General features: G+C 50.5%; 1 protein-coding gene across 1 annotated transcript; it reads left to right on the forward strand.

Moving 5' to 3' along the window:
• The first annotated feature begins 17,275 nt into the window (after positions 1 to 17,275).
• Positions 17,276 to 22,184, forward strand: CD93 (CD93 molecule). The gene has a single exon (XM_042893230.1). The coding sequence runs from the start codon at positions 17,980 to 17,982 to the stop codon at positions 19,645 to 19,647; it is 1,668 nt and encodes a 555-aa protein (XP_042749164.1). The 5' UTR covers positions 17,276 to 17,979; the 3' UTR covers positions 19,648 to 22,184.
• Positions 22,185 to 25,761: the final 3,577 nt, after the last annotated feature.

Here is a 25,761-nt window from a genome sequence, read left to right on the forward strand (position 1 = left end):
AAAATTGCAATTTCTTGCCAGATTTGCAGTCCCAGCCTCACGCTGCTAATGTTATCCTTTATTTTGACCAAGACACCATTAGCATAGCTGCTGACTTGACAAAGGTGATGCCAGACAAACTTCACCTGATCCTAAGGGTCGACTGATGGGATTTTTCAAGAAAGAAACACAAAAAGCCAAACAAAAGGGCCCCATGAGAGGCTTCTGCAGAGTCAGAGCTGATGGGACAGAGGGAAATTGGTCTCCCAATGGGATGGGCAAGGGCTCTTTTGCAGTGACAGCTGAATTTTTAATTGATCCATTTATTTGCCTTGCTTGACCTTAAACTCACCTGGTGCCTGCAGGTTGGCTCTGGCACCGCAATTCCTGCTCTGCATCACTGTGGATTCCCAGAAGCTGTGCTACTGACCTTAATCCAGGTGGGAGAGCAGGCCCAGAAGAGCAGTCTTAGCCTGGGAAAGGTCTATCAATCCAAATTCTTTAGCAGTAGCAGAGAATTTAGGTTTGCATCTGATTTCTCTGACGGGCCTGAACTGATTTCTGGACCCAACTGATGTTCAAGGAGCTGAACTTTTTGCCTTGGGCGTTCCCATACCTCCAGCAGCGATCGCTTGCTCCCTGCTTGGGCTGAGAAATGTCCCTTCAATCACCAGATCGGGCGTGGTGGTTTTGCACGATGAGTAAACACCAAATGCAGCTGCCTGGAGAAATAAACACCTGGCAAAATATTTTCGGAGGATTAGTCATTGTCTGTGTGTTTGGGAAGGTTGCATCCCCAGCTGCACAGCGCATGTCATGGCGACCCTTCCTGAACCCGTTCCTTTGGATGCGTTCCTGATTCTGTTGTCGAGCAGCTTCACACACAGCGTGCCCGTGGTTTTTCAGCATGGATGCTGCCTTTCTTGTATTGCTAGGTGTAGTTGTGGGGCAACAAAATGTCCCAAGAATTGGTTAGAGCCAATGGTCAAAGCACGCTGGCATGAATTTACGTGTGGCTGCACCCCAGGAGGACAATCCCTGCTTGTAGCTGCTGGGATCCCGTGGCACAGACTTCTTGCAGCAGGCTTGTTCCTTTGGCCAGAAATCTGGGTTAACGTCAGCACAAGGAGCCACATGCAGAGCTCTGGGATTTCATCCAAGAAACCTGATCCACGTGATTTGAATTACAGATAAACAAGCAAAAACGCTGCAGAAGGGGAAGGGAGAGAGAGCATTGGGAAGACACGACGATGGGAGAAAGCTGCTTGAAGAGGGCAGGCTGTACACTGCCCACACGTTGGTGGCAGTAGGTGACAGCAGCTATCTGCAGCCCATGCTCAGGGAATTTGTACCCCAATATCACCTCTACATTTGCTGCTTTGGGAAAGATGCACCAGGTAGGGCTTCAGCTGCCTGCACACCGTTACAGCGCAGTCCCAAAATCCCAATTTTTAGTGACTGAGATGCAGCTGGATCAGACAAATCAGCCATCATCTTGCTGTGGCAACTGCAGATCAGCAGCATTTTCTGCCAGGCTCAGAGAAGGCTCTTCCCAGTTATGAAGCCCTGGATAAATGCGTTCTCATCTTGCTTCTCGCTGCAGAGAGATGGTTTGGATGCAAATTACAGCAGCAGCATGGAGAAGGGCATGGGAATGCTTGGCAGCAAATTGCTGCTCCCTGCAGTGGCAGCTGGTGAAGCACCTCACGTTTGCCAGCAATAGACAGGGCTGGAGCCTGCCTCCCAAATACGTGGTTCACATGGATACCAAACTGCAGTGCCTCCCCAGCCTCTGTTTTTGTTTGCAGTTAACAGTTTATCACATTATCTGTCGACACTAAGTTCAGAAGGTCTGTAATTTGCAACATCACCTCTGATCCTACCAGGAACCCTCACAACTATCTATCAGCTATCAAAAGGAACGAGAGACACAAAAGCTTTGGACTGTTTAAATAATACTGACTTTATTACTGGCTTCCCATTAGGTTATTAGATAGCAGATTAATTGGAGGCATGTGATGCATCTAGTCTAGCTACAATACCTCCCTAACTCGGCTTTGCTGGGCACAGGACCAGCCCAATGCAGTTTTCTTCTGCACCTTTCCCTTTTATTCCACCTCCCCTAGTTCCCTTGAACTGCATCCTGCAGGATGATGCTGGAGGAACATGGGACATTTTCATTTCCACGTGGTCCGCAGCAAGCGTTGCTCTTTTCAAGTGGAATGTTGAGCTCATTAAAAACACAATTAATCCCTTTTTATCTATCAGTGTTTGTTCCCAGCTCGGTCATTAAACGAAGAACAGAAGTTTTGTCCTGCTAGCAAACTGGTTATTTTTGGAATCCTACCAAGGAGTTTTTCTTTTCACCAAGCCGCCCTTGCCCTCTCCCAGTCCCAAAAGCTCCATATGCAAGTGGGAAATACTGAATTATTTACCTTAGAGAGTCACAGTGAAGGGCAGCAAAGGAAAAGAAGAGGGAACTCATTCTGCTCATCGGTCTGGTGGTGCCATGGGGCTGGTGCTTAGCAGACCTGGCCTTGCCTTCTTCCTGGGCACCTTTGGTTCCATTACCTCCGGACAAGGGAAGAAGACAAGGCTTGCACAGGTTTACCCCGAGGTCACGGCTGTTTGCCAGCTCTGTGCCCATTTCCAGTAGCTGTGTGGCACCATCTGACAGCCAGTTTTCCTTGCTGGCAGCACCAAGCAGGACATCCTGCTCTACAAATGTGCAAATGAAATAGATAGATGTGTTTCCAGGCAAATAACTGATATGTATATACATATATATATATATAAAGAGAAAAAAGTTTCCCTACTTCTCACACCTTTGAACAAAGCAGTGGTGACTTCTGCTCAGGCCATGAGCGCGTTGTTAAAAGCATCTGCTTTCACTTAAAGATCTTGAAGGATTACAGAACTCCAGGAACATGCAAATTCAAGAGCTATAGAAGTGCCAGAGTGGAGAAAGTTAAGTGTTCCCTTGAGGGCATTCGAGTTTACAGAGTTTTACTTCACTTTAATTAGAATCCCAGAACATCATCTGCTGAAGGGCCTTTTCAGTTGTATTTTATTATTCTACATACTAAGTGTGCATATCCCTCTCTTGACCCCGCAGAGCTGTATACCACAAAGTGAACTCAACTCAGATGACACTGGCTGGGTAACAAGAGCCCACGTCACACGAGTGTGCAAGTGATGCTGCCGTGCACAGGGATCAAAATGCATAGGGAGGCAAGTTTGACTTAAATTCCCCTGCAGTGAAGATCTTTCAATGCATCTTTTAGTGTCCATCTATGTGTGAGTGCCCGGGCTGCCTTAAATGCACCCTGACCCTGCTGCTGGGGAATGCCTGCCTGTTCTGTTGCTGCAAGGAAAGCACAGCTAAATTCTAGCAATGCTGGGGCTGAACACAACAGTGCTGGCTGATATCCAGCTGAGGCTTCTGCTTTGGTTTTCTTTTCTTTTCTTTTCTTTTTTTTTTTTCCTTTCTCAGATTGTGCATTGCAACTTAGCACCAGAATTGCTTCTTTTCTCTTTCATTGCTGCTTGTTGCCGACGTGATGCAGAACCCTATCTTGACTGCACCCTTTGGCTTTGGCTCAGGGACTTCATGCAAGCACCTCAGCCTTCAGCATCATCCTTGGGCTCTATTTGCTTCCCACGTGCTGTGGTTTTAGAGAAATATATTTGAGAGCAGAGAGAAAGCAGAGTCAGGCTTTGTATGTAATTGTATTGCTTTCAGAGGGCCGGGAGAGGAAGGGGGCACACTGACAACTCATGCTGGCTGTGTGTGCCCATGTCCTGCTGGGTTTTCCCAGTCAGGCTCTGTGCTTCCCACTGTATCATTTTCCTTAGCTCATTTTGGGAAAGAGGTCAAGGAATTTTGCTGAAATGTTCCCAAAAGGTTTGCCTATGGGGCTGCCAATATGAAGGAAAATCAGCAGCACTGGGAAATCTCAGGCATCCTCAGTGTCACAGATTTTAATTTGTGCCAACACTGTGTCTGCAGATGGCAGTAAAGAATGCCTTTCATTCCCGGGAATGTGAGCAGTAATTGTGCTTTGGCCACAGCACCTGCTTGCTTGCACCAAAATGTCACTGCGGCAGCACGAGCTGCCGGGACCCACAGGGAGCAGGGGCCTGTGGGAGAAAGGGAGCTTTGCAGGAGCACAGCAGGTGTTGCCCCTGCTCTGTTCAAGGCTTTGTAACCTTGGGGAAGTCCTTTTGGCTCCTTCCATTTCTGGGCTGGTGGCACAGGTGGGGACATGCTGCCCCATACCGCAGCCGGCAGCAGCAGATCCCAACCCTGCCTGATGTACATCACCGCAGATGGATGATTTCTGGCTCTGCCTTCTCATGATTTCTCATTTTGCTTCCTCTGTCTCAGTAAGAAAATATCATCCAGCTCATGACATTTCCTTGAAGTTGCTTGTGAGCTGTTCCCGGTGCTCACCAGGGCAGTGCTGCACACAGCCGGCAGGACCTGAGCCAGCTTCTCCACCCAGCGCCGGGGCTGATGAACTCCCCGGAGATGTGTTTGCCATTACCATGGCCTTTAAGGAGTCCTGGAACATGGTCTAATTTCATGTTTTTTTCCATTTGGTTTGCCAGTTTAAAGCCGTTTTCACACATGGCCAAAAATAACTTCATTTTTCTCACACGAGCTCTGGAAGCAGAGGCTTGTGCTGGTGAAAGGACACCAGGCATCCACGGGAGCAGCTGGGACGCAGCAGGTGCCTCCTGCCCCCTATAGACCGTGGGGCAGGGGGCACATGGGGACAACCCTCAGGCAAAGAGGGGATGAATGCCAGCGCTGGATTGCTGTCACAGCTCAGACATCCCAGGGTCAGCCCCATGCTGCCCTCTCGTCCACCACATGTCATTGTCCCCGAGCCCCTTCTCACGGGACAGCTTTGAGCCCTGCTGAAAGCAGCACCAAAGGGAGGAGGCGAGATGCCGATGACCTCGCTGCTGATGTCAGAGCAGAGCTCTGCACTTCGTTGCCATGGCAATGGAGCGAGGACCACAACACACATTTTCTGGCACGACGTCAGCCGCTCCCACTGCATCCCAGGCCACTGCATCCCAGGGAATGTTCTCACGGGACCGCAGGCTTTGCATGCTGCAGTCTCATTCTTGGGTTCCTCACCTTGCAGGTACCTCCTAGTGAAGCAAAGCCATCTGATCTCTGCTGCTCCTTCCCCCACAGGATGCTGTGCAGGAGTGGAGCTGATGATTAGAGATGCACCATGGATGTGCCGGGAGATGCCAAGAAATACTGTGGCCCTGTGCCTGTGTGCAGCTTTCCTATGGCCCTGTTGTGATCTGGGGTCTTGCTTGAATTTTTCTTTTTTTTTTTTTTTCTTTTGGAAACGGCTTCTCCCAGTGAATATTTTCAGCATCTCACAGTAATTTTCTGAAAATGACACCAAACCACCCGGGAGGTGTTTAACAGAGATGAATCAGCTTAATCAGGATGGGCACATGGGAACTCGGAGCCTCAGTGCAAAGGGCAGTGAAAAAAAAGGCCATAAGGCTGTCACTGGGGGGAGCTGATCCCCAGGCATCCCATAACTGCAGGCAAAGCCTTTGGGCGCAGGCTCAGCACGTTGTGAGGCAGCTGAGGGCACGCATTTTTCCCTAAATCCTTCTGTGCGTCCCATCCTTAATTCCCCACTCCTTTCCTTCCTGCGAAAGCAGGGGGAAGGAATGTTTGGGGTGTGAGGTCAGTGGGAAGGCTGTACTTGCCTCCATCTGGGCTTGGCTGGGGCTGGGGCATGCAGGTGGCCAAAAGGACGGGTGGGGGGATGCGGCTGTGAGCATCTCCTTCGCACCTGAATGACTTCTGGTGTTATTATTTGATCCTGTGCGAACGGAATGATTTAAGGCTGTGGAATTTTGCTCCTCCCAGAGAGAGGAACAAAGTGGCCAGCTCAGCCCCCTGGCTGCTGAGGTCCACAGCTCGCTCCCCACCTCTCTCCTCCTGCTGCTCCTTTTAGGATAACAATGGCAGGATCCAGATGCTTATCTGACGCTCCCACCGCCGCCCTCAGCTGAAGCACAGCGGCTGTGCAGGGGCACCGAGCCCAGTCCCGTTAGGATCAGGCTATCGAGTGAGAATTCACTGGGATTAGGCTTTATTGAGCAGAAGGCACCCCAGTGAAATGGCAAAGATTTCGCATGTGCATGGTACTAATGCACAGCAGCCACAGCTCCAGCACACATGGATTTGTCACCCGTTGGTAAATCACTAAAATACAGGCTAAAACTAAGCTGTGCAAAGGACAGAGATAGAAGAAGAAAAGTCTGGCTGCTGAGCTGCAGCTCCTGCTTGAGATTTCCTTTCCCTGTACCCGGGTCCTGAGGACTGGCATTTCCAGCATCCCCATATTGTGACGATGCATTGCAGACAGGCAGTATTTCCCCAAAAATAACCAGAAAACATGTAATTATCAACCTCATATTGAACTGAGAGCCACAACAGCCATAAGGGCCCTTATCAAATGAACCAAGTGAATTTTTGGAACCAGATTATCAGAGCAGCACAGCCCCAAATTGCTGGATCGGGATAAACTCAGCTCACACAACATGGACAAAGCTCCAGTGTGGCAGAGATGGGCTGTATGGGATGTGTGCCCAGTTATATGAATAGATTTATGGGAGATAATGCTGGAAGAATCTCTGGATTTTGAATTTTCTTTTATGTGTCAGTGCTCAGCAGTGAGGTTTTGGAGCAGCAGTGCCAGGCACTTTTCCACAACTTCGGGTAGCATGCTAGGTTCTCTACATCAGTATTCTTCCCTCTGAGCCCCGCTGGCTTTCCAAGAGAAGATTTATGTTTGCTTCTTATTTTTATTTAATGTGATATTTTGCTATGTGGGGCCATAAGGGGGCACACAGTGGATACAGCAGCAGGGCTGCCCTGAGTGCTTGATAGCGGTAGAAAACTGCTGATGCTTTCCTGTATTGCAGGGTGCCTCCCTGCAGGAAACTGCGCTTTGTGGTGCGGAGCGCTTTGTCTTCCTGCGTGGCCCTTCTGCTGAGCACTGGGAAAATTGAGGTGTACCCCATGGCTGGGGAAAGGCATCGTAATGCTGAGGGCCTGCAGGAGCCCCTAATACCCATAAAGCTCTCCAAGGTCCACTATGCTGCCCCATTATATAAAGATGGGTCAAAGGGTTCAATCTGCAGATGCTGTCGGCTCACAACCGTGGCAGCAGAGATGCGGCTGAGTGCTGATTGCTTTGCCACTCTCTCACTGGTGCCACAGAAGTGAGGCTGAGGAGCTGGGAGGAGAATGGGGCCTTGGGCACTGGAGCATGGTAGCCCCGGGAAGGGGACACTTCTGCCCCTGTGACCTTCAGTTGGGACACATGTCTTCATATGAGTCACCGTGTGCAAGGAGGGTGTGTTCAGCTTTTCCTGTGCCACCTCCCTCCGGGGACCACGATGCTCCCCTTCCAAGCACGTTTCTCAGAGACAAAGCCTGAAGAAATGGTGCCAGAGCAATGAAAATGCCCTGCAAACATAAGCACTGCCTGCACACGTGGTCCTTATTGTGCGGCACGCCTTTCCATCAAGCTTAACAATGCTGACCATCATTTCCAGGACAGACTGCCTTTGGTAACGCCTTAATAAACTTTTCCCTTTGTTTGAGATCTTGGTTTCCTTTTTTCTCGGACATTAAGCTGCTTCCTCCCGTTCTCTGGAGTTCTTCAGATCGAGGTGGAGACACACTGCAGATAAAGGCATGCTATTGTTCTGACAGGGAGGTGCTGAGCAAGATCCCCATCCGACCTCATGTGCTCACCTACGGGATATGCACCACCTCTCTGGGCAACCTTAGTTTTACACCTCCCTTAGTATAAAAGACTTCTTCCTTATGTCCAATCTAAATCTCTCCTCTTTTAGTTAGAAACCATTTCTCCTTGTCTTATCACAAGAGACCCTGCTAAAGAGTCTTTCCCTTCCTTCTTACAGGCTCTTCAGATATCGAAGCCTATTCTCAGATCTCCCAGAACCTTCTCTTCTCCAGGCTGCACAGCCCAGTTCTCTCAGCCTTGGGTTCATTTTTGCAGCCCTCCTCTGCACACTCTCCAGCAGCTCCATGTCTCTCCTGTACTGAGCACTCCCCATCTGGTCGCAGTGCTCCAGGTGAGGTCTCACAGCACAGAGCAGAGGGGCAGATCCCCTCCCTTGCCGTACTGGCCATGCTGCTTTGGATGTGGATGTGGTTGGTTCTCTGGGCTGTGAGGGCGCAGTGCTGGCTCATGTCCAGCTGCCATCCATCAGTACCCCAGGTCTTTTTTGGCAGGGCTGTGCTCCATCCTTACATCCCCAGCTTGTAGTGATAGTGGGGGTTGCTGCAACCCAGGGGCAGACCTTGCACTCAGCTTTGTTGAACCTGAAGAGATTCTCCTGGGCCCACTGCTCAGCCTGTCTGATGGCATCCCATCCCTTGGGCTTGTCAACAGTACCACAGCTTGGTACCACAGACTGCTGAGGGCACACTCAATCCCACTGTTGATGCCATTGATGAAGATGTTGAAGAGCAGTACTGACCCTGAAAGACACCGCTCATCACTAATGTCCATTGGCCACCACTCTCATTCATGTTCCGTGAATATTTGCACGTCAATGGGCCTGGTCACTGCCAATTTCTGCCAAAATCATCCCTCAAAGCCGTAGTGCTTATACTTCTTGTCATTCTTAAAGAAGACATGGTGTGGAGCAAAGCCTTCCCTACTGGTTTGGGGCTGAGACCCATCATCTCTATACGTGAAGAGAAGACTTGCTTGGCATCACCTCCTTGGTCAAGGGACTCCTGAATCACAACAAGCTCATGGCTTTTCTTTTTTTTTTTTGGTTAAAGCTCTCTCTTAGTTGTTTATTTTAAGTGCAATACTCTACATCAAAACCTCAGCATCCAGGCTCATGCGCTCCGCTTCCTCCAGCCTGACCCCAAACTCAACTCGGTGCAAACAGACCATTCCAAAGAAGTGGCCACCTAGCACGGATGGTGCTTGTCTTTGCCTTTGCTTTGACTTTCTGTTTATACATGATTACGATATGAGGCTTATACTGAATAACGCTAGCTGAAGATAACCCGCTTGTTTACGTTGGCTTTGATGACACCAGAAATGAAGCTCCAGCAGCACGCAGCAGCTGGCTCCTGACACATCCTCCATATGAAAGCTGTGCAAAGGAGACCATTCTGGCTTCGTAATAAATTCAATCTCCTTTCCCTTTGCAAGCATCGGGGTGAGCTGAGTTGCGTGTAGTCAACTGTTGTTATGCATTAACTGAGTGAGATTCAGCAGATGCAGCCCCTCAGAGGATTTTGGCCTCCTTTTCCTTCCAGTACCTTCCACTCAGACCCTGCCTGTTCCTCAGGACCATCTTGCATGTGTGTGAGGCCAGCAGCTGTGGGGCGTGGGATGCTGCTGCACAGCCATGTTGCATTCAATTTAAGCCATTTTGGGCCACCTTTGATTTTTTCCTCATTTCTGTGTTTCCTGCTTGGAGGTCCCAGGCTGCAAACCTTAGGCAGGAAATTTAAGGGAAGATCACAGATACACAAACTCTTGCAGGAGGATGAATGAAAGCAGGCAGAAAATTGTGCATTGGGAATAAACATTCCATAAGAGGAGGAAATTCGTGTTTAATACAAACCCCACCACTCCCATGGCTTTGCTCCAGTAAGGAAACCACAGAAATTTGGAGGCACCTTCACTCGTGCACGCATGTGGATGTCCCAGATGTAAGTGAGAGCCTCCCAGAGTCAGTGTGGGGCCCCAAAATCTTCACCTTGGATGCCACTGTCTACGTCCTGACATCCTCACCTAACAGGGATGAGTTACCCGTGGGAAAAAATCCTTCTGAGCAGTAAACACTAAGAGAAACAAGTCCTTGCCTATCCCCCAAAACACTGCAGTTGCCTCACTGTGCCAACACAGCCTTTCTGCAGGCAGCAACTTGAACAACTAAAAAAATAGGCAGTGTTGCCTCATCTCTGGGATGGAAGGAAAAAAGGAAGTGCTAATGGATGGTGGTTTTCCTCCCAGTCCATTGCACGTTCAGCAACTGGAAAGGTTCTCCAAGGCTTCAGGGCTCGGTTGTGCACCTTGAGGGTGAAGAGGAATGAGCAGCTGGAGGAATGGGTGCAAGGCTGCGGAACATGCTGGTCTGGGTGACTGCTGATGTCCTTGGAGCGACAGAAGCGCTAAAGTCTGCACTGGAGAAGAGGTATTTGAAAGCTCTGAAAGAAGGTTCAGTTTAGCAAGAGAAACCTCAGCCTTGAAGATGTTACTGGGAGTGGTGCTGAAGTTTTCAAATTTCAAGAGGAACAAAAAAGGTGCAAAAGCTTCAGGAAAAAAAAAGAAAGAAAAACCACCATCAGTGAAAGCATTTCTCCCCAGTTCTGGGGCAGTTTGAGATGAAAGCTAACACATAGGTATTCAGCATTTTGTAAGTCGAGGTTCACCTGCTGCTATTTTGAAATGCAATGTAAAATTTTGGTAACGCTGCTCCTATCAAGCAGCATTCCTCCGTGGTCACTCCCCAGGCACGAGAGACCGCAGGGTGATGCTTACTATCGACAGGGGAAACTCCCAAGCTATGCCAACAAAAGGAAAAAAAGGCATTAAAGTGTGTTAAAGATGTTTTCTCATCTGTTTTTTTTTTTCCCCAACTTCACAGCCAGCTTGGCTGTTTGCTCAGGTCCTTCCTGAACACTCTGCAGACATTGCTTTTGGAGGCTGGGAACTTTTTAACACTTTCTTTTTATTATTATTATTGTTATTTTAATGATTCCTATTTTTCCAGCTGTTGTCACTGTCGTTGCATGACGTGACTTATTCTCCATCCCAAGCTCACTGGTGGCTGCCCAATAAGAAAGGATGGTCGAGAATCCACCAGCCTGCATTCAGACCAGGGGGAGAACAACCTTGGGAGCCAGGCATGGGGCAGATCTCCCCTCCTCCTCTACAGGCAATGAAAGGGAGGAAGGGAGGCACGCAGCGCCAGTGCTCAGAAGTGAGGCGGTACTCGGGTGGGAACTCACCACTCATTTCCTTTCATCCAGATAACTATTTGCTTACTCCATCAAAAAAACATCATCAATTGCCTCTCCTCTGCCCTACAGTTACACTGGGATTTTGCAGTGGTTCTCCTAGAAAAGGGTGAAAATGCCAAAGGATGAAACTCTCAGCATGAGCGACTTTGAAAGGTGTAACAAGTGGAGAGTGACCCCAAGCCTTCCCACTGCTCCCACCTCTCCAAATAAAGCTTTTTTCTCCCCCTTTCATTCCCCCCCCCCCCCCCTTTTTCTTCTCCCTGTGCTGATGGAGAGCCAAGGAAACGGGGAAAGAAGGGAATGGAGAAGCCATTGGCTCTACACCACAAGAGCTGCTGTGCATCGCACCTTTGTCTTGGTGGTCTTGCTATGGATTGCTGAGCACAGCAACTGGACCTTTATGCCCTTCTTTGAACAGCCCCCTTCCTGTTAAACTAATTGGAAAGCAAGCAGAAGCCTTCTGAAGGTGAATGTCTGTCCAGTGAGAGCCATTATATCCACCCCCTCTAATGATGTCCATGCTTCCCAGCAGCACTGCAGCCACGAGGCTCACGGGTGGTCTCACTGGATGCTTTCTGAGGCTGCAGCAGATCCAGCCTTCCAAAAACCATCTGCATGAAAACAGGATAGAAGCATTTCTGCATTTATTGTGGGTGGATTATTATTATTATTATTTAGTATGATTTGTTTTGTTTTTCCCCCAAGTGGAGTTCCAGCTGATAAAGAGTTAATGAAGTTTTTTTTTTTCAGGACAAATTGCTCAGGATCAGCACTGCCCTGCTGGGCAGGGTTTGGCCCATTGCCCACAGCCGTTCCCCAGTGTTACCTGAATGTTAGGCTGGAGCAGAGGGCATGCAGTGCTGATGGAGGGTGGCGAAATGCCCTGGGGTCAGCGAGGTATTGAGCTCTGGCAGATCCTGGAGCTGCCTTGGAGCAGGGAGATGTTTTCTTTCTCCTCCGTTAATCCCAAACACATGGTGGGGAGTGTGCAAGCTCAGAGTGCGCATTGCAAACAGATGTAGAGAGCTAACCTCTACTCTGAGCCGATGTCAAAGCATTCCCCTGACTTCTTGGGTCTTTAAATGTGCAGCAATGGGACGATGGAAAGGCTGGGAAGGCAAGTGAAAAACTGCTGTCCATTAATACAGAGAAGCACAGAACGTTGTCGTTAGTTCTTGTGGATATAGGGTCACACAGAAGCATGTCAGAAGGGACAGAGCGGTAAGGAACCCAGCTCCAGGAATGATTTGCCTCCTGAGCAACCTGAATTGGGGAACAAACCCCATAAAAACATCATTTCAGAGCAATTTGCCGTTCCACAATAAAAGCAGATACGCAATTTACGCAGGAAACACCCCCAGGAAAACAAATGACTGTAATGAGTGGAAAGGGGAGAGTTTGCAAGTTTGGATCTTCCCTGCACCGTGTCCTCACCGCTTGTGTTTTGATTTCCTTCCCACTCTACTCCTCGTTATTCCCAGGGAGACAACAAACAGCTCCTCACTCGGACTGCTGGTGGGAGGAGAGCTTTCTGCTTGGCAGGACTGGAGGTGTCTCGAGCTGTTAGGAAAAACATCATTTCCCCTGGTGTCATTAGTGAGGAGGGCACGGCTGGCCAGCGGAGGGCTCCTTGCTGGGAAACCCAAATTGTGCAGGCACTGCCTGTAGAAAGTAAGGCCAGAAAGGAAAACCCACAAAACTCACCACTTTTGGAAGCAAAAATTAAAAGATGTGCTTGCAGGAGTAACACAAACACCCTCCACATCGCATAAACTACTTGGGTGCTTTTCTTGTTTGTTTGAAACTCCAAAGGTTTGTTAGCGCTGCCTTGGGATGAAGGAAGACTATTTATGTAGGTATGCACATGGTATGATTGTTATCTGGGTATGGGATCCACATTGCTGGGCTGTTTTGCAGAGGTAAAAGCGTTGAAGAGCACTGGTCCACACAGGGGGCTTCACCCATGACCAGCATCCACCTGGACGTAGAAACATTGACCCCAACGCTGTGGCTGTGACCATCCCACTCTTTCTCCACTGGGTAGTGCTGCCTTCAGATCCATCTCTCACCAACTTAGAGATAAGGATGAGGTGTGGGACCATGTCAAAGGCCTTGCACAAGTCCAAGTAGATGACTTCAGTTACCCTTTCTTTGTTTACCAAAACAGGAAGAGGACCCTTCTCTTTGGCACAGCAGTCCTCAGTCAGAGAACAGGCTGCGAGACAGCTGCATTTTCCTTACCTCTACAGTCCTCTTGGCCCATGAGCAGCTTCATTCCCAAGCCAGCAGGCTGTGGAAAATCCCATGAGCTTTGCAGGACATGGGAGCCAGTCCCATGCTCTCCATCCACTGAAATGTTGCCAAGCCCTTTTCCTGCCGACACGTGTGTTTAGGTTTGGAGCATCCCCCCCCCCACCTCGAACTCTCCCTGTCTCAGCACTGGATGGAAAGCACTGCCTGTAGCACAAAAGTAAACGGGGGACAAGGAGAAGCCCAGAGCAAGGTGTGATGCCATGCTCTGTTTCTTGGCTGTGGCAGCAGGAAGGTGGCAGCAGGAAGCACTCCTCTTACAGGGCTACCTTTCATGTGGACTGCTGATAGCAGCGTGTTCACAGCTCTCTCTATCTGGGGGCATCCTGATCCTGCAGCTGTTATGTTTGCATCACCAGATATGCACCCACCTATGTGCATCAGGGTCCCTCTGAGGGTGGCCATGGCCCTGGGGCTCTGCAGTCTCACAGTACTGGAGGAAGGGCTTAGGAAAATAACTCAGTTACCACCGAAGGTTATGATATATTTTCCTTAGCTTTTCTGAAAAACCTCCTTATAAACACTTGTTAATAAAAATAGAAAAATGAACAAACATTCTCCTCAAAGAGAAAAAATAATAATATTCATAAATGCATATACAAATAGGCATGCTTGTGCATGTGATATCATAACGTGTGCGCACTCACGCCTGTTTGCAAAGCCTTGCTGGGCAGTCACTGATCCATCCTGCTATACTCTGAGTTTTGGAAGTGTTTTTTATTTGTTGTTATGGCTTTTTCCGCCTTGTATTCAAAGTTGCTTGCTTCTCTAGTTCCTTCCAGGCTTTTTAAAATAACTCCAGGGCTCTTGGCAGCCTGGCTGATGCATTGCATTGTGTGTGTCGGCTCCTGGTGCTGCTGTCTGGGAGGAGCTGGCAGAGGGAGGGCAGGGAGAGGGGCCCACATCTCTGTGGGTTGGGGTCTGAAATCACTGGATGCTAGCATTTGAGCAAAAAGATGATGTGCAACTGACAGATAGAGATGGATAGACCACCATATAATCAACCATAGAATGGAATCACAGAATCATAGAATGGCCTGGGTTGCAAAGGACCACAATGCTCATCCAGTTCCAACCCCCTGCTGTGTGCAGGTCACCAACCAGCAGCCCAGGCTGCCCAGAGCCACATCCAGCCTGGCCTTGAATGCCTGCAGGGATGGGGCATCCACAGCCTCCTTGGGCAACCTGTGCCAGTGCCTCACCACCCTCTGTGTGAAAAACTTCCTCCTGATATCCAACCTAAACCTCCCCTGTCTCAGTTTAAGACCATTCCCCCTTGTCCTATCACCGTCCACCCTTGTAAACAGCTGTTAAACAATCAGAAGACAACTGGTTTTGGGAGCTGTTCCTTCTATGAGAACCTTATAAAAAATCCCTGTTCTTTTTCACCTGCCTGCCAGGCATGCGAGCCAGCATACCCACTGTTACCATAAGTGTAATTGAGATGATAGCTAGAATCTAAAGGAAGCAGTATCCTTCTTCCTGTTGGTCGTTCTTCTTGCACTCCTGCTAATTCCAGCCACCAGGCATCACCCTCAGAAATGTTCAACTGGAAAACATTCCAGTTAGTAAAATTTTCTGACTTTAAAAGCAGATGATGAAGATCTGACGTGGAGGTTCCTGTGCTTACAGCACGCTAATCCAATCAGGTGTTATTGCAAGCCACAGAGGAGGCTGTATAAACGGTATTCTAAACCATCAAGAGAGCCAGCCCAGCTGCACTCACCACGTCTCACCCCAGCCTCTTGCACTGACTTAGTGTCCATCCCCATGGCATCAGGATGGTGAGGCCCCGCTCTTGCTCTCGTCCTTGGGGTCCCAGAGGAAACCCAGTTCCTCCTATTCTTCTCAGCAGCTATTTGTGCAGGTGTCCCCCCGCCCCCAGGGCCATTGTCCCTTGTCCTAGCCTTGAGCCTTCTGCACAAACACTTGGGGATGATGTCAGGCAGACCGTATACATTTCCTTCTTTGGCCTCTGAGAAATGTTTTTTAACCAAGTCCTTATTATTTTTATTTGCAGCGTGCCTTTGGGCAGGATTTCTGGTCTCGAGAAGATAATTTGGTTTTGATTAGCAGCCCAGACAGGGGTTTATAGACTTGTTCAACCGTGGGGGGTTGAGAAATCAAACCCCTTTAATTTAGAACCAGGACTTTTCTTGCTTTTTAAATAGGATCATCAACCCAACCGAGAACAAACTTAGTAAGTGTGATGTATTTAATAAAAGCAATAGAAGCATGATGTGTTTTTAAGTTACCAAAACCTACTGTCTTGCCAAACCTGTGGGCAAAAATATTAACGTTAGCTTTGTAGATGAAGATCTCACTAAAAAGTGCAGGGAAGAGGGGGGGGGAGGGGGCTTCCTGTCCGAATTGCAACCAGCCTGTAAACAGCTCTAGCAGGAAAAGACAAACATTTATTTAAAAATAAAACGCCAGTGGACAAAACTGTTACCTGTATTCTTGCAAATGGAAGGAAAGGATCTGATGCTACAGCCTTGATCTTATCCACTGCACAGGGACACTGACTGCCACATCTTAGACCCCGTTAGAACTTGTGCACAACATAAGGAAAAACATCACCAGCAACTGATCAAGCAGCTGGGGCAACTTCTTACACATCACTTCTCATTGCAGATCTAAGCACTGTTGGTTTTGTCCATAACACCCACTGGAAAGGGTTCAAAGGAGCTGGGGCTGAGAACAGGCCATTTTTGGCTGTGGAACTTTGACAAAAATGCTTGTATGAGTTGACTGAAATACGTGGTAGACTGAGTGCTCAGTTTGTTGGGCTGTGTCAGCTGGAAAGAGAAAACACTGGCAGTGTTTTTACAAAAGGAAAGATATGTTCTGGGGTAACAGAAAGGAAATGCTTTTGTGTTGAGCACTGTTATTTTGTAACATGTAAGAGGGAATTCTTCCCATTTCTTCCAGTAGGAAATTTTGAATAAAAATAATTCTAGATGGCATCAAAGTATTTTTTCCTTCCAAGCCAATGGCTGGAGTTTTGTTACTCAACCAGAATGCTCCACGGCTTGCAAGTGCCAGCTGTGCTCTCCATAAGCAATGCTGTCTCCAGACAGATAACACCATCCCATAGCTGGGGTTTCATCCCCATAGTGGATTTCATGGGATGTGGCAGTAGGATTGCATCTCCTGTCCTCTCTGTTGGGCTGAAGGTTATGGCAGCTTTAGGTGTGCCAAGGTCTGGAAGCCAGGCATGGGTACCCAGCGCCCAGGGATGTGGTATGTGAGCAAGTCTGCGGAATGAGAACTAAAATCTGTAGTTTTTAGGTTTTGGAGACTTTCATATTTAGGGTGTAAATAGAGATGGAGACCAAGTAGCTCAGACCCCACAGCTCTTTAGCCCCAACAGAGGCAGCTGCAGTGCCCCAGCCTCTGGGTAGATGTGGCAGGCACGAAGACATCCGCAACTGCAGCTGTTCCTCATCCCAGCTCTGCTTATCACACCATTCTCTTCACATCCCATGGCAGCCCCGTGGTGTGCCAAGATGCTGTGCTCCACATCAGCACTTGGCTCTTTTGTTCTTCCCCCCTCTGGCATACCAGACGTTTATATGGTTGGGCAGATGAGCAGTCCCACATTGCTCAGTGTCACTGAGCCTCTCCAGCCCATTCATCTCCATCCAGAGACCTCCAAACAGCGAATGGAAAGCAAAAGGAGCGTTGTATCAGGAGAGGCTTTTCTGCAGCTCTGCAGGACGGGCTGTTACTCAGCCTGTAATGCTGTCACCAACTTGACCTCTCTGCAAACACTGCTCGAACTGGCAGGAATCGACTTTAGAAGGCCAGTTTGCAGAAAATAAATAAATAAATAAATGAATAAATAGCTGCTATGTGTTTGTTTAAACATCACAGAGCACTGCGTTCACATCTTTGCCCTGGAACTGACGGCCTCCTGTGGAGCCACTGACACCAACTTAACCCAGCAGACTGCCCTGCACCGGGATTGGGGTCAGGTGAGGGGATATCGGGATGGGGCTGGGGCTGCGGCGGTGCTTCCATGGGCTCAGCTCCGTTCTGGCAGCATGGAGGTTCTCACGACCCAGCTCCTATTCCAGGGCTCGTCCAGCTATTTAAAGCTCACCAAGAGGGGAAAAGTGCTCTGAAAATGCAGTTTCTGTGCACTAGATGCCGTGCCAAATATTCTGTCTCTTTCATAGGCGGATAGCGAGGGATCCCACGGCTTGTCGGGTTTGTTTTTTTGCCCACTTTCAGCCATATGTGCTCGGAAGCTACAAGGCCCTATTAGGGATTTGGAAAGTCATCTAGCGGGTGAGCGAGCAGAGCTAGCCCTCCGAACCAAAAAAAAGCAGGATGCAGGATGCTTTCTCATCCAGAAAAACAGCGCCGGCCAAAATAAAGAAAGCACTTCTGCAGCGAAAAGCCTGAAATGGGAAGCAGCAGCCTGCCTCGCCTGGGGAGAAGGGAAGAAACAGAGGCAAACATCCCGCCCGTGACCAACACGCAACCACACTACAGGAAGCAGTAGCCTCCGGTGATAAATAGGAGCCCCGGCAGCACAGGATGCGCGTGGGGTGAGCTCGGCGGGCCGAGGGGATGTGAGGCAGTGTCCGTCCATCCGTCCAGCCGGCGGGATGGCCGCGGCCCTGCTGCTGCCGCTGTGGCTGCTGCTGCTGGTGACGGCGGTGGCACGGGGTGAGGACGCCGAGGTGCTCTGCGCCGACACCGCCTGCTACACGCTGCACCGGGCCGAGCTGGGATGGGGCGCTGCACAAGAGCGCTGCCAGCACGACGGCGGCAACCTGGCTCCAGCAAGCAGCCGGGCCGAGGCCGAGCGACTTGAGCAGCTGCTGACAGCCAGCGCGGCCGCCTCGGCGTGGATCGGGCTGCGGCTGGAGCGCGGCCACTGCGTGCAGTCCCAGGAGCCGCTGAGGGGCTTCGCCTGGGCGGCCGGCGGGGAGCCTGGCAACTACTCAGCCTGGCTGGCCGAGCCCCACGTCACCTGCCTCAGCACCCGCTGCGTCGCCCTGCGGCCCGCCGGCCCCCACGGGCCTCCAGGATGGGTCGACCGGCCGTGCCGGGCCACGCTGCCCGCCTTCCTCTGCAAGTTCAGCTTCCGGGGGATGTGCGGGCCCCTGCGGCTCGGGGGGCCCGGCCGGGTCAGCTACGAGACGCCCTTCAGGGTGCGCAGCCCAGCACTGGCAGCCGCCCCCTTTGGCACGCTGGCAGAGGTGGTCTGCGAGGGGGCTGCGAGCCCGGCCTTCTCCGTATGCAAGGGGCAGCTGGAGGGGGACAGCTTTGCCTGGCATCCTCCCGGGCCCCTCTGCCCCAACACCTGCACCTACAACAACGGGGGCTGCCAGCAGCTGTGCATGGAGGCATCTGGGCAGCCGTCTTACTGTACTTGCCATCCTGGCTACGTGCTGGGCCCCGACATGGCCTCCTGTCTGCCCGAGGATGCCTGCCACCCCAACCCCTGCCAGGGGACCTGCCAGCCCCGGCCCGGAGGCTTCGAGTGCATCTGCGAGGCTGGCTACATCCTGGCACCTGATGGCCTCCACTGCGTGGATGTGGATGAGTGCCTGGAGGAGCCCTGCAAGCACGAGTGCCACAACACGGCCGGCAGCTTCTACTGCTCCTGCCAGCCCGGCTACCAGACAGCAGGGCCTGATGGCCGCGACTGCCGCGATGAGGATGAGTGCGCCCGGCCCAATGCCTGCCCCCAGCTCTGCCTCAACATCCCCGGCTCCTTCCGCTGCACCTGCAAGGCCGGCTACCAGCAGCAGCCTGGCAGCGATGCCTGCCTGGACGTGGACGAGTGCCTGCGAGACCCCTGTCTCGGGTCCTGCCACAATTTCCCCGGCAGCTTCAAGTGCATCTGCCCGCCTGGCTTCCTCCTGCAGGATGATGGACACAGCTGCCTCGCTGCACCCACCACAGGAGAGCAGCTGGCAGGCACCGTGGGGACCACCGCCATCCTCCAGAGCACCAGCACCGCGTGGACCGTGGGCACCCCCAGCCCTGCAGCCATTCCTGGTGGGTTGACACCACCAGCCCCCACGGTGGTGGTGTCGGAGCACAGCCCCGAGCATGGCGCTGATGGCCCCCGGCTGCTCCTCTACTACATCCTGGGCAGCCTGGTGGCCATCCTGCTGCTGCTGGCCTTTGCCCTGGCCTTGGTGGCCTGCAGAAAGAGGGCGGCTAGGCAGGAAAAACCAAAAGCCAAAAGCGCGGCGGACAACTACTGCTGGGTGCCCGAGCAGCCTGAGAGCCGCAGCAGGGCAGGCAGTGAGCGCAGGTAACGGTGCCCACGCTGCGGGGCTGCAAGCAAAGGAAATCCAAAGTGAAGTGGGGTGGGCGATGTTCTTTCCGAGATGATTTTGCATGCCTTCGTGTCTGAGAGCCTGTCTTGGAGCTTTGGGCAAAGCAGGATCCGGTCCCAACCCCAAGGCAGGTGCAAGTGTTGGGTGAGCAGATATGAAGGCAGCCCAAATCATGCTGGGAGTGTTAGCTGAAATGTGTAAACCTCAGCTTCCCAAAGTGAAGGGTTAATGGGGAAGGAGCAGAGAGCCTGAGATGGAATGGTGTAGGGGTTCCCTGCCTGCATTGCTCCTCAGCTCTGCAAAACCTCACAGGACTTGGAAATTGCAGCCAAGGAGAATACTGATTTGGCTTCCTAAGAGAAAACTATTAATCTCATCTGTCATTCGGTCTCCCCTTCTCAGATTTAAATTGTGGAGCTTCCAAAGCAGCAATTTCCCTGCTCCCCCACCACCAATCCCTTGTCATTCAAAAAAATATATATGCTTATGACTGCATCCCTCTCCTTACCTACACTGCATTCTGCAGTCTGCCGTTCAACCCCCATGTTCCTCTTGTTCTCAGTGAAACAGGGTTCACATTTTGAAGTGTTTCACTGTGGCAAGAGCCATTAGCTGCAGCCACAAGCAGCTGGTTTTCACTGTTGATATTTTTGTTGTTGTTGCTTTTTAGAAGTTGTCATTACAGAAGCCGTAGAATAAGCATTTTAGAAGCCCAGCAGCAGAAAGACCCTCCAGCGAAGCAGGAGCTGTAGGGGTGGTGGGGCTTCAGGACTGTTTGAGTTAAGCATGCGTGGGGTCTGGGCTGAATGTTTTCTCCATCCATCCCTGTAAGCAATGTACTGGATGTTGTGTGTTCACTAACTACTGTATAAAACCTCTAAACACCCTTCAAAGCAAATGCTCTCTCAGGGCGAAGTTTCTCCCCCATCTCAGGCTCGGTCCTGCAAAGAAGAGGGAAGACACATCTCCCTCTGGATTTGTACCGCTGGGAAGCAGCAAGAGATGGAGCTGCTGGCTGACAGAGAAATGGGAGCACCCCCAGCAGTGCTGCATCCTGATTGTCCCAATGCAGGCAAGCACCCTTCACCCTAGCAGCAGGGAGGCAGCTCACGGCCTGCATTCATTTGAAGGGTACATCGGTTTCCTGAAGATTCTGCTGTTTTTATTGTATACTTGAGGCTTAATTGCAACAGAAATGGGAACTGAACACAAAGGATTTTGCTGCGGGCACTGACCTGCATCCTGTTCTTCCGCATGTGGAAGAAACCCCTTTCCTGCTGTTCTTTCTTCTTCATTCCTCCATTGTAAAACAAAACAAAACAGGAAAGTGTAGCTCCTAGCTGATAGAAATGTTTTTTTAATGTTCTGCTCGTGCTTCCTTTTCTCCACGCAGTGGTTTGGAGCAGCAGCAAATGCAGCAGTGGCGTTCTTGGAAGTCCTGCAGAAAATTCATAGCGTGTCTTTGTTATGACAGCAAGCCAGCAGAGCTTTCTGAATACATGAATAAATTAAGCAGATGAATAATCCCACCCAAATCAGTGGGATAACCTACATACAGAGCACAAAGCCTGCATGGTCGGTCTGCACTAACTCAGGGTCTGCATGGGGAAGGAGCAGTCACAGTGATGTGCCCCCCAGTTCAGGGCTGCTGGGTTTGCTGCATCAAAAGCCGAGGTGTTTTCAAAACAGTAATAGTCTCGGGAGCTTTTCTGCCATGCTTTTCCTATTATGGTATCATTTAACTGTTCTACACACAGCATCGACTCCACTCTGAGAAAGGGAAAAAGAAGCGTAAGCGCAGACTCAGAGCAGGCAAAAACCTGGGAGTTGTTCATTCCCAAAACCCCTCTGTAAAAACTGTAATCTTGACTTGTGTTGCCCAGTTGGTGTGTTCTGGTGTACATACTGCATCACCAGTGCAGCAGATCCTATGGCAGGCAGGCACTAATATGTGCTTAGGTTCAGTGTGGCTCTTCCAAGCAGAGTATTTCCTGATGTTGCTCCCTCCAATCTGGTGCTGTTCCACTTGGATAATCCCATCTCCCTTTCTTTCCACCATGAAAGCAGCAGGAACGTTTCAGTGTGTGTCCTCATCGGTTATCCAGAGCCCAGGGTGAAAACCTTGGGCTAAAGCAAATAGAATGGGATCAGACAGCTCAGGCTTACAGTCAGGAGAGAGGGAATCTCTTCGTCGCTCCATCTGCACACACCGAGCAGGTCCCATAACCATCTCACTGTCAGGATGGCAGGACTGGCCAGCCAACGCATCCCCAATGTTTTGAAGTGTTTTTTCAACTGTTTATTGTTTGGTTTTTATGGTCCAAGAATCCAGGCATACCTCACTTTATGTAAAAACTGCATGTCAGTACTGAGTTGTGCTTTGTGATGCCCAGAGCAGTGGCACAGCACCACAGCTGTTGGCTGCCTTCGACTGAAAGAAGAAAGTTCTCACATGCTGAACAGCACTGTACGTTGCTTTTCTGATCAAACACCAATAAAATCTAATGGAACACGTCTCCAGTGATTGCTTAATGCCTATCCTCAAATCAAATCACCAACCCAAACCTGCAGTGACCTAGGATAGCAGTGCACTAGTTCAGCCACCCAACCCACATCTGTTTTTTCCCATTTGTGAGAAAGGTGCTGCAAGGAAACAGACTCTGCCAGTAGAATTCAGAGAAAAGATATTGAGTAATGTTAACATATAATCTGCAAAAATACCATGTGCCTTGCTTCAAATCCTGTAAAGGCAGACACTGCAAAAACAAATGCTTTAAGTGTCTGCTCATTTCCTCTTTTTTATCTTTATTTTCTGTAAATATTTCTTGGCATTTGGCTCTTTCAAGGCTGGTAAGTGAGGCTGATGCCTTGCCAAGCAGATCTGCTGGTGACAATGTGACAGAGGAGAGATGGGGTTTTCCTGAGGACTCACCGTGCTCCTTGAGTGACTCCAGCTGCTGTGCAAGTGCTGGGGATGGTGCAAGGCTCAACACAAAGCTCATGGAGTTCAGAGCTTACTGTGCTTGTGTAAGCAAAACTCTCCGTGTTTCCTCAGGCAGGGGCTGGCAAGCTTCATCCAGCTGAGCGCAGAGGAACTCAAAAACCCCTCTGTCCTCTATAAACTGAGCCATGTGTCAACCATCGTTTACAGAAGGTATCAGTTAATTCCCCCAGATTTCCTTAGGGTGGGGAGATATTAAAAAATATCTCACAGAATGCCTTGGGTTGCAAAGGACCTCAAAGCCCCACAGCCCCAACCCCTGCCATGGGCTGGCTGCTCCCCACCAGCTCAGGCTGCCCAGGGCCCATCCAACCTGGCCTTGGGCACCTCCAGGGATGGGGCACCCACAGTCCTGGACAGCACTGCCAGGGCCTCACTGCCCTCTGAGTGAAGCATTCCTTCCTAACATCTAACCTAAATCTCCCTCTTTTAGTTTAAAGCCATTCCCCCTTGTCCTGTCACTATCAGACCACGTAAAAAGTCACTCCCCCCTCTTGCTTATAAGCTCCCTCCTGATACAGGGAGGCAGCAATAAGGTCTCCCCAGATTCTTCTCTTCTCCACGCTGAACAAGCCCACCTCCCCCAGCCTTCCTTCATGGGAGAGGTGCTGCAGCCCTCTGAGCATTTCTATGCCTTCCTCTGCACCCAACCAGCAGCTGTTGTGTCACAAGTCCAGGCAGTCACATCAGTTGCCCTTCCTTTGCCCACCAGTGCCATCACAGAACGCCATCAGATTGGTCAGCGAGGTGGCACAGAGGAGAATTAACCTCATTTTGGGGTCTCCCATGCCCCCAGGTCCCCAGCAGAAGGGTGTGCGCTCCCAACAGTCCGCTTTTAATTCTTCTCTCATTTCTGACATAGCTTGAGTAATAAAAAGGAGTGCTCTGTCAGCATCCTGGTATTCGGAGTCCCATTCCCCAAATCCAGCACATGAAAGAAAATCCATGACGCACAACCACAGCTCAGAAAACCCATTGCAAATGTCCACTATCAGCATTGCACTGGCAGAGGGGTGATGGTGGCATCTGGGGTGACTCAGACCAGACCAACATGAAAACTCCCCCGTTCTGTTATCACAACAGACAGCCCGTAGGAAGCCTTGCAACAACTGTAAGTTGCAGGGCACTGTGATTAATCAACTTTTATCGAGGAATAAGTGGTATGTCAGCAGGAAAGGCATTTCTTGATCTGTGACTCAGCCTGTCAGGGCCGTATGAGCAAATGCCTGGGATGGTTTGGGGCACCAAGGGAAAAGATCATAGAATAGGAAAGGCATTGTCAAACCACGATTAATCCTGTGTCTTCTGCCTCGCATGTCTCCTGCTACCAGCAAGACAAGGGCAAGGACGTCTGCATGGTGGTCCCATGCCTCACCCTTCTGGGAAAGCTTTGTTTTGGGATGGTTGGAAGCTTTCCTTGGAAAATGTCAAAATATTGGTCAGCACGCAGCCCTGAAGTGAAATTTATGTTTCCACAATATCTTTATAAAAACAAAACACACGGGTTTTTATTTTGTTTGCCACTGATTGTATTCCATCTTTCTGCTTTTCCCATCGTTTCCCCCGACCTTCCCCCACTATTCTGCTGTTTTGCTTCTGAAAACAAAACTAAACAGAAAGGGGAAGGAAATCTAGGCACAAGAAGTAGGAAAAAAAAAGCCATTAAAATGAAAACTGGGGGAAAAAAAACACTTTTTTTTTTTTTTTTTTTTGTTTTTTTTTTTTTAGTTGTTTTGCTTTTTTAAAGCCAAGAAAGATGGGCGTTACCAAGTGTTGGTGACAGCTCTCCTTCTGGCAGCGGCCAGAGCTCCTTTAGAAAGTCACTGCTGTATGAGTAACTCGTCCTTCCTTTCCTAAGGAATAACTTTCCATGAAGCCAGAGCAAGGGATACATGTCACATGGGAAGAGGGATGATGCAGGGCAGCAGGAGAGAGGGCAGGGATGAAGGGCAGCCCTGGGGCATCAAGCCAGCGGAGCTATTATCCATAGTAGTGATTATTATTAATGATCATCATTATCACTATTCCCTGTCTTTCCCTTTCTCCCAGTGCCCGCAGCCTCCCAGGAGCAATGGGAGAGGGCACATCAGGCTGGAGGGTGCAATAAAGTCACCTCCTCTCAAGGAGCGGAGCGCAGCAGCACGGATTTGTTTCTCTGCAGGGGATCCCGAGGGCTAATTGCTGAGGCTGAGCCTTCCAAGTAAAAAACATCCCTCTCTAAATTGAAAAGAAGGGTCAAATGCCCTTTTCCTTGAGTGGCGAAGCTTTAGATGTTTGCTTTTCATTTTTATTTTGCTCTCGGCCATGTTCTGATAGGAGAGGTGGATCCCGCAAGGATAAAAGCATGGATGGGGCCAAGCTGCCATAAAACCATGAGCAGGAGGCGGCCTCGCACTCCTTCCCCTGGAGAGCCACGTGATTGTTTTTAATTTCGAGCCCACACGACTTGCTTTAATTCCAAGCCCCGTTCCGTGCATAGCTGCTGCCATGCGGAGCACGGCGGATGTCCTTCTGCCCTCTCACCCCAAATCCCTCAGGCTTGCAAACTGCAAAGGAAGCCCGCAAGGGATTGTCGCTCATCCCTGCTGACACCGAGCCCCACAAGTGCGAGGAAGCGTTGTCCCAAGTTCCTCGCTAACAAAAAGCTTCGAAACCCCGGAGAGCTTACGGACTTTCTTTTCCCTTTCGCACAAAAACCTCGGTTTCTTCTCAAAAACCGATCCGGGCACCGTCCGTCCCCCCGGCGCTGCCACCTGCCGCCGGCGGCCGGGATCGCACGGCCGGGCCGAGGAGCCCCGCTGTGAGCCGCTACCCCGCGCTGGGGCTGCCGGGCTGCTCCGGCCCCCCCCCCACGGCCGCCACTCTTGGGCACGAAGCAGCCCCTGACCCACTGCCCTCCCGTGCCGCCACCGCTGTCCCCTGCCCGTCACAGAGGGTCCTGCGGCAGCCTCAGCTCTCCCGCGATTGCCTTCTGTTCTCATTCTTCTGATGTCCCCATATCTCCTCTCCTCTCCTCTCCTCTCCTCTCCTCTCCTCTCCTCTCCTCTCCTCTCCTCTCCTCTCCTCTCCTCTCCTCTCCTCTCCTCTCCTCT

Source organism: Lagopus leucura, unplaced genomic scaffold, assembly GCF_019238085.1.
Source record: "Lagopus leucura isolate 7727_CA_CO unplaced genomic scaffold, USGS_WTPT01 1-9_obj-0_obj, whole genome shotgun sequence".
In the NCBI taxonomy this organism is placed as follows: Eukaryota; Metazoa; Chordata; class Aves; order Galliformes; family Phasianidae; genus Lagopus; species Lagopus leucura.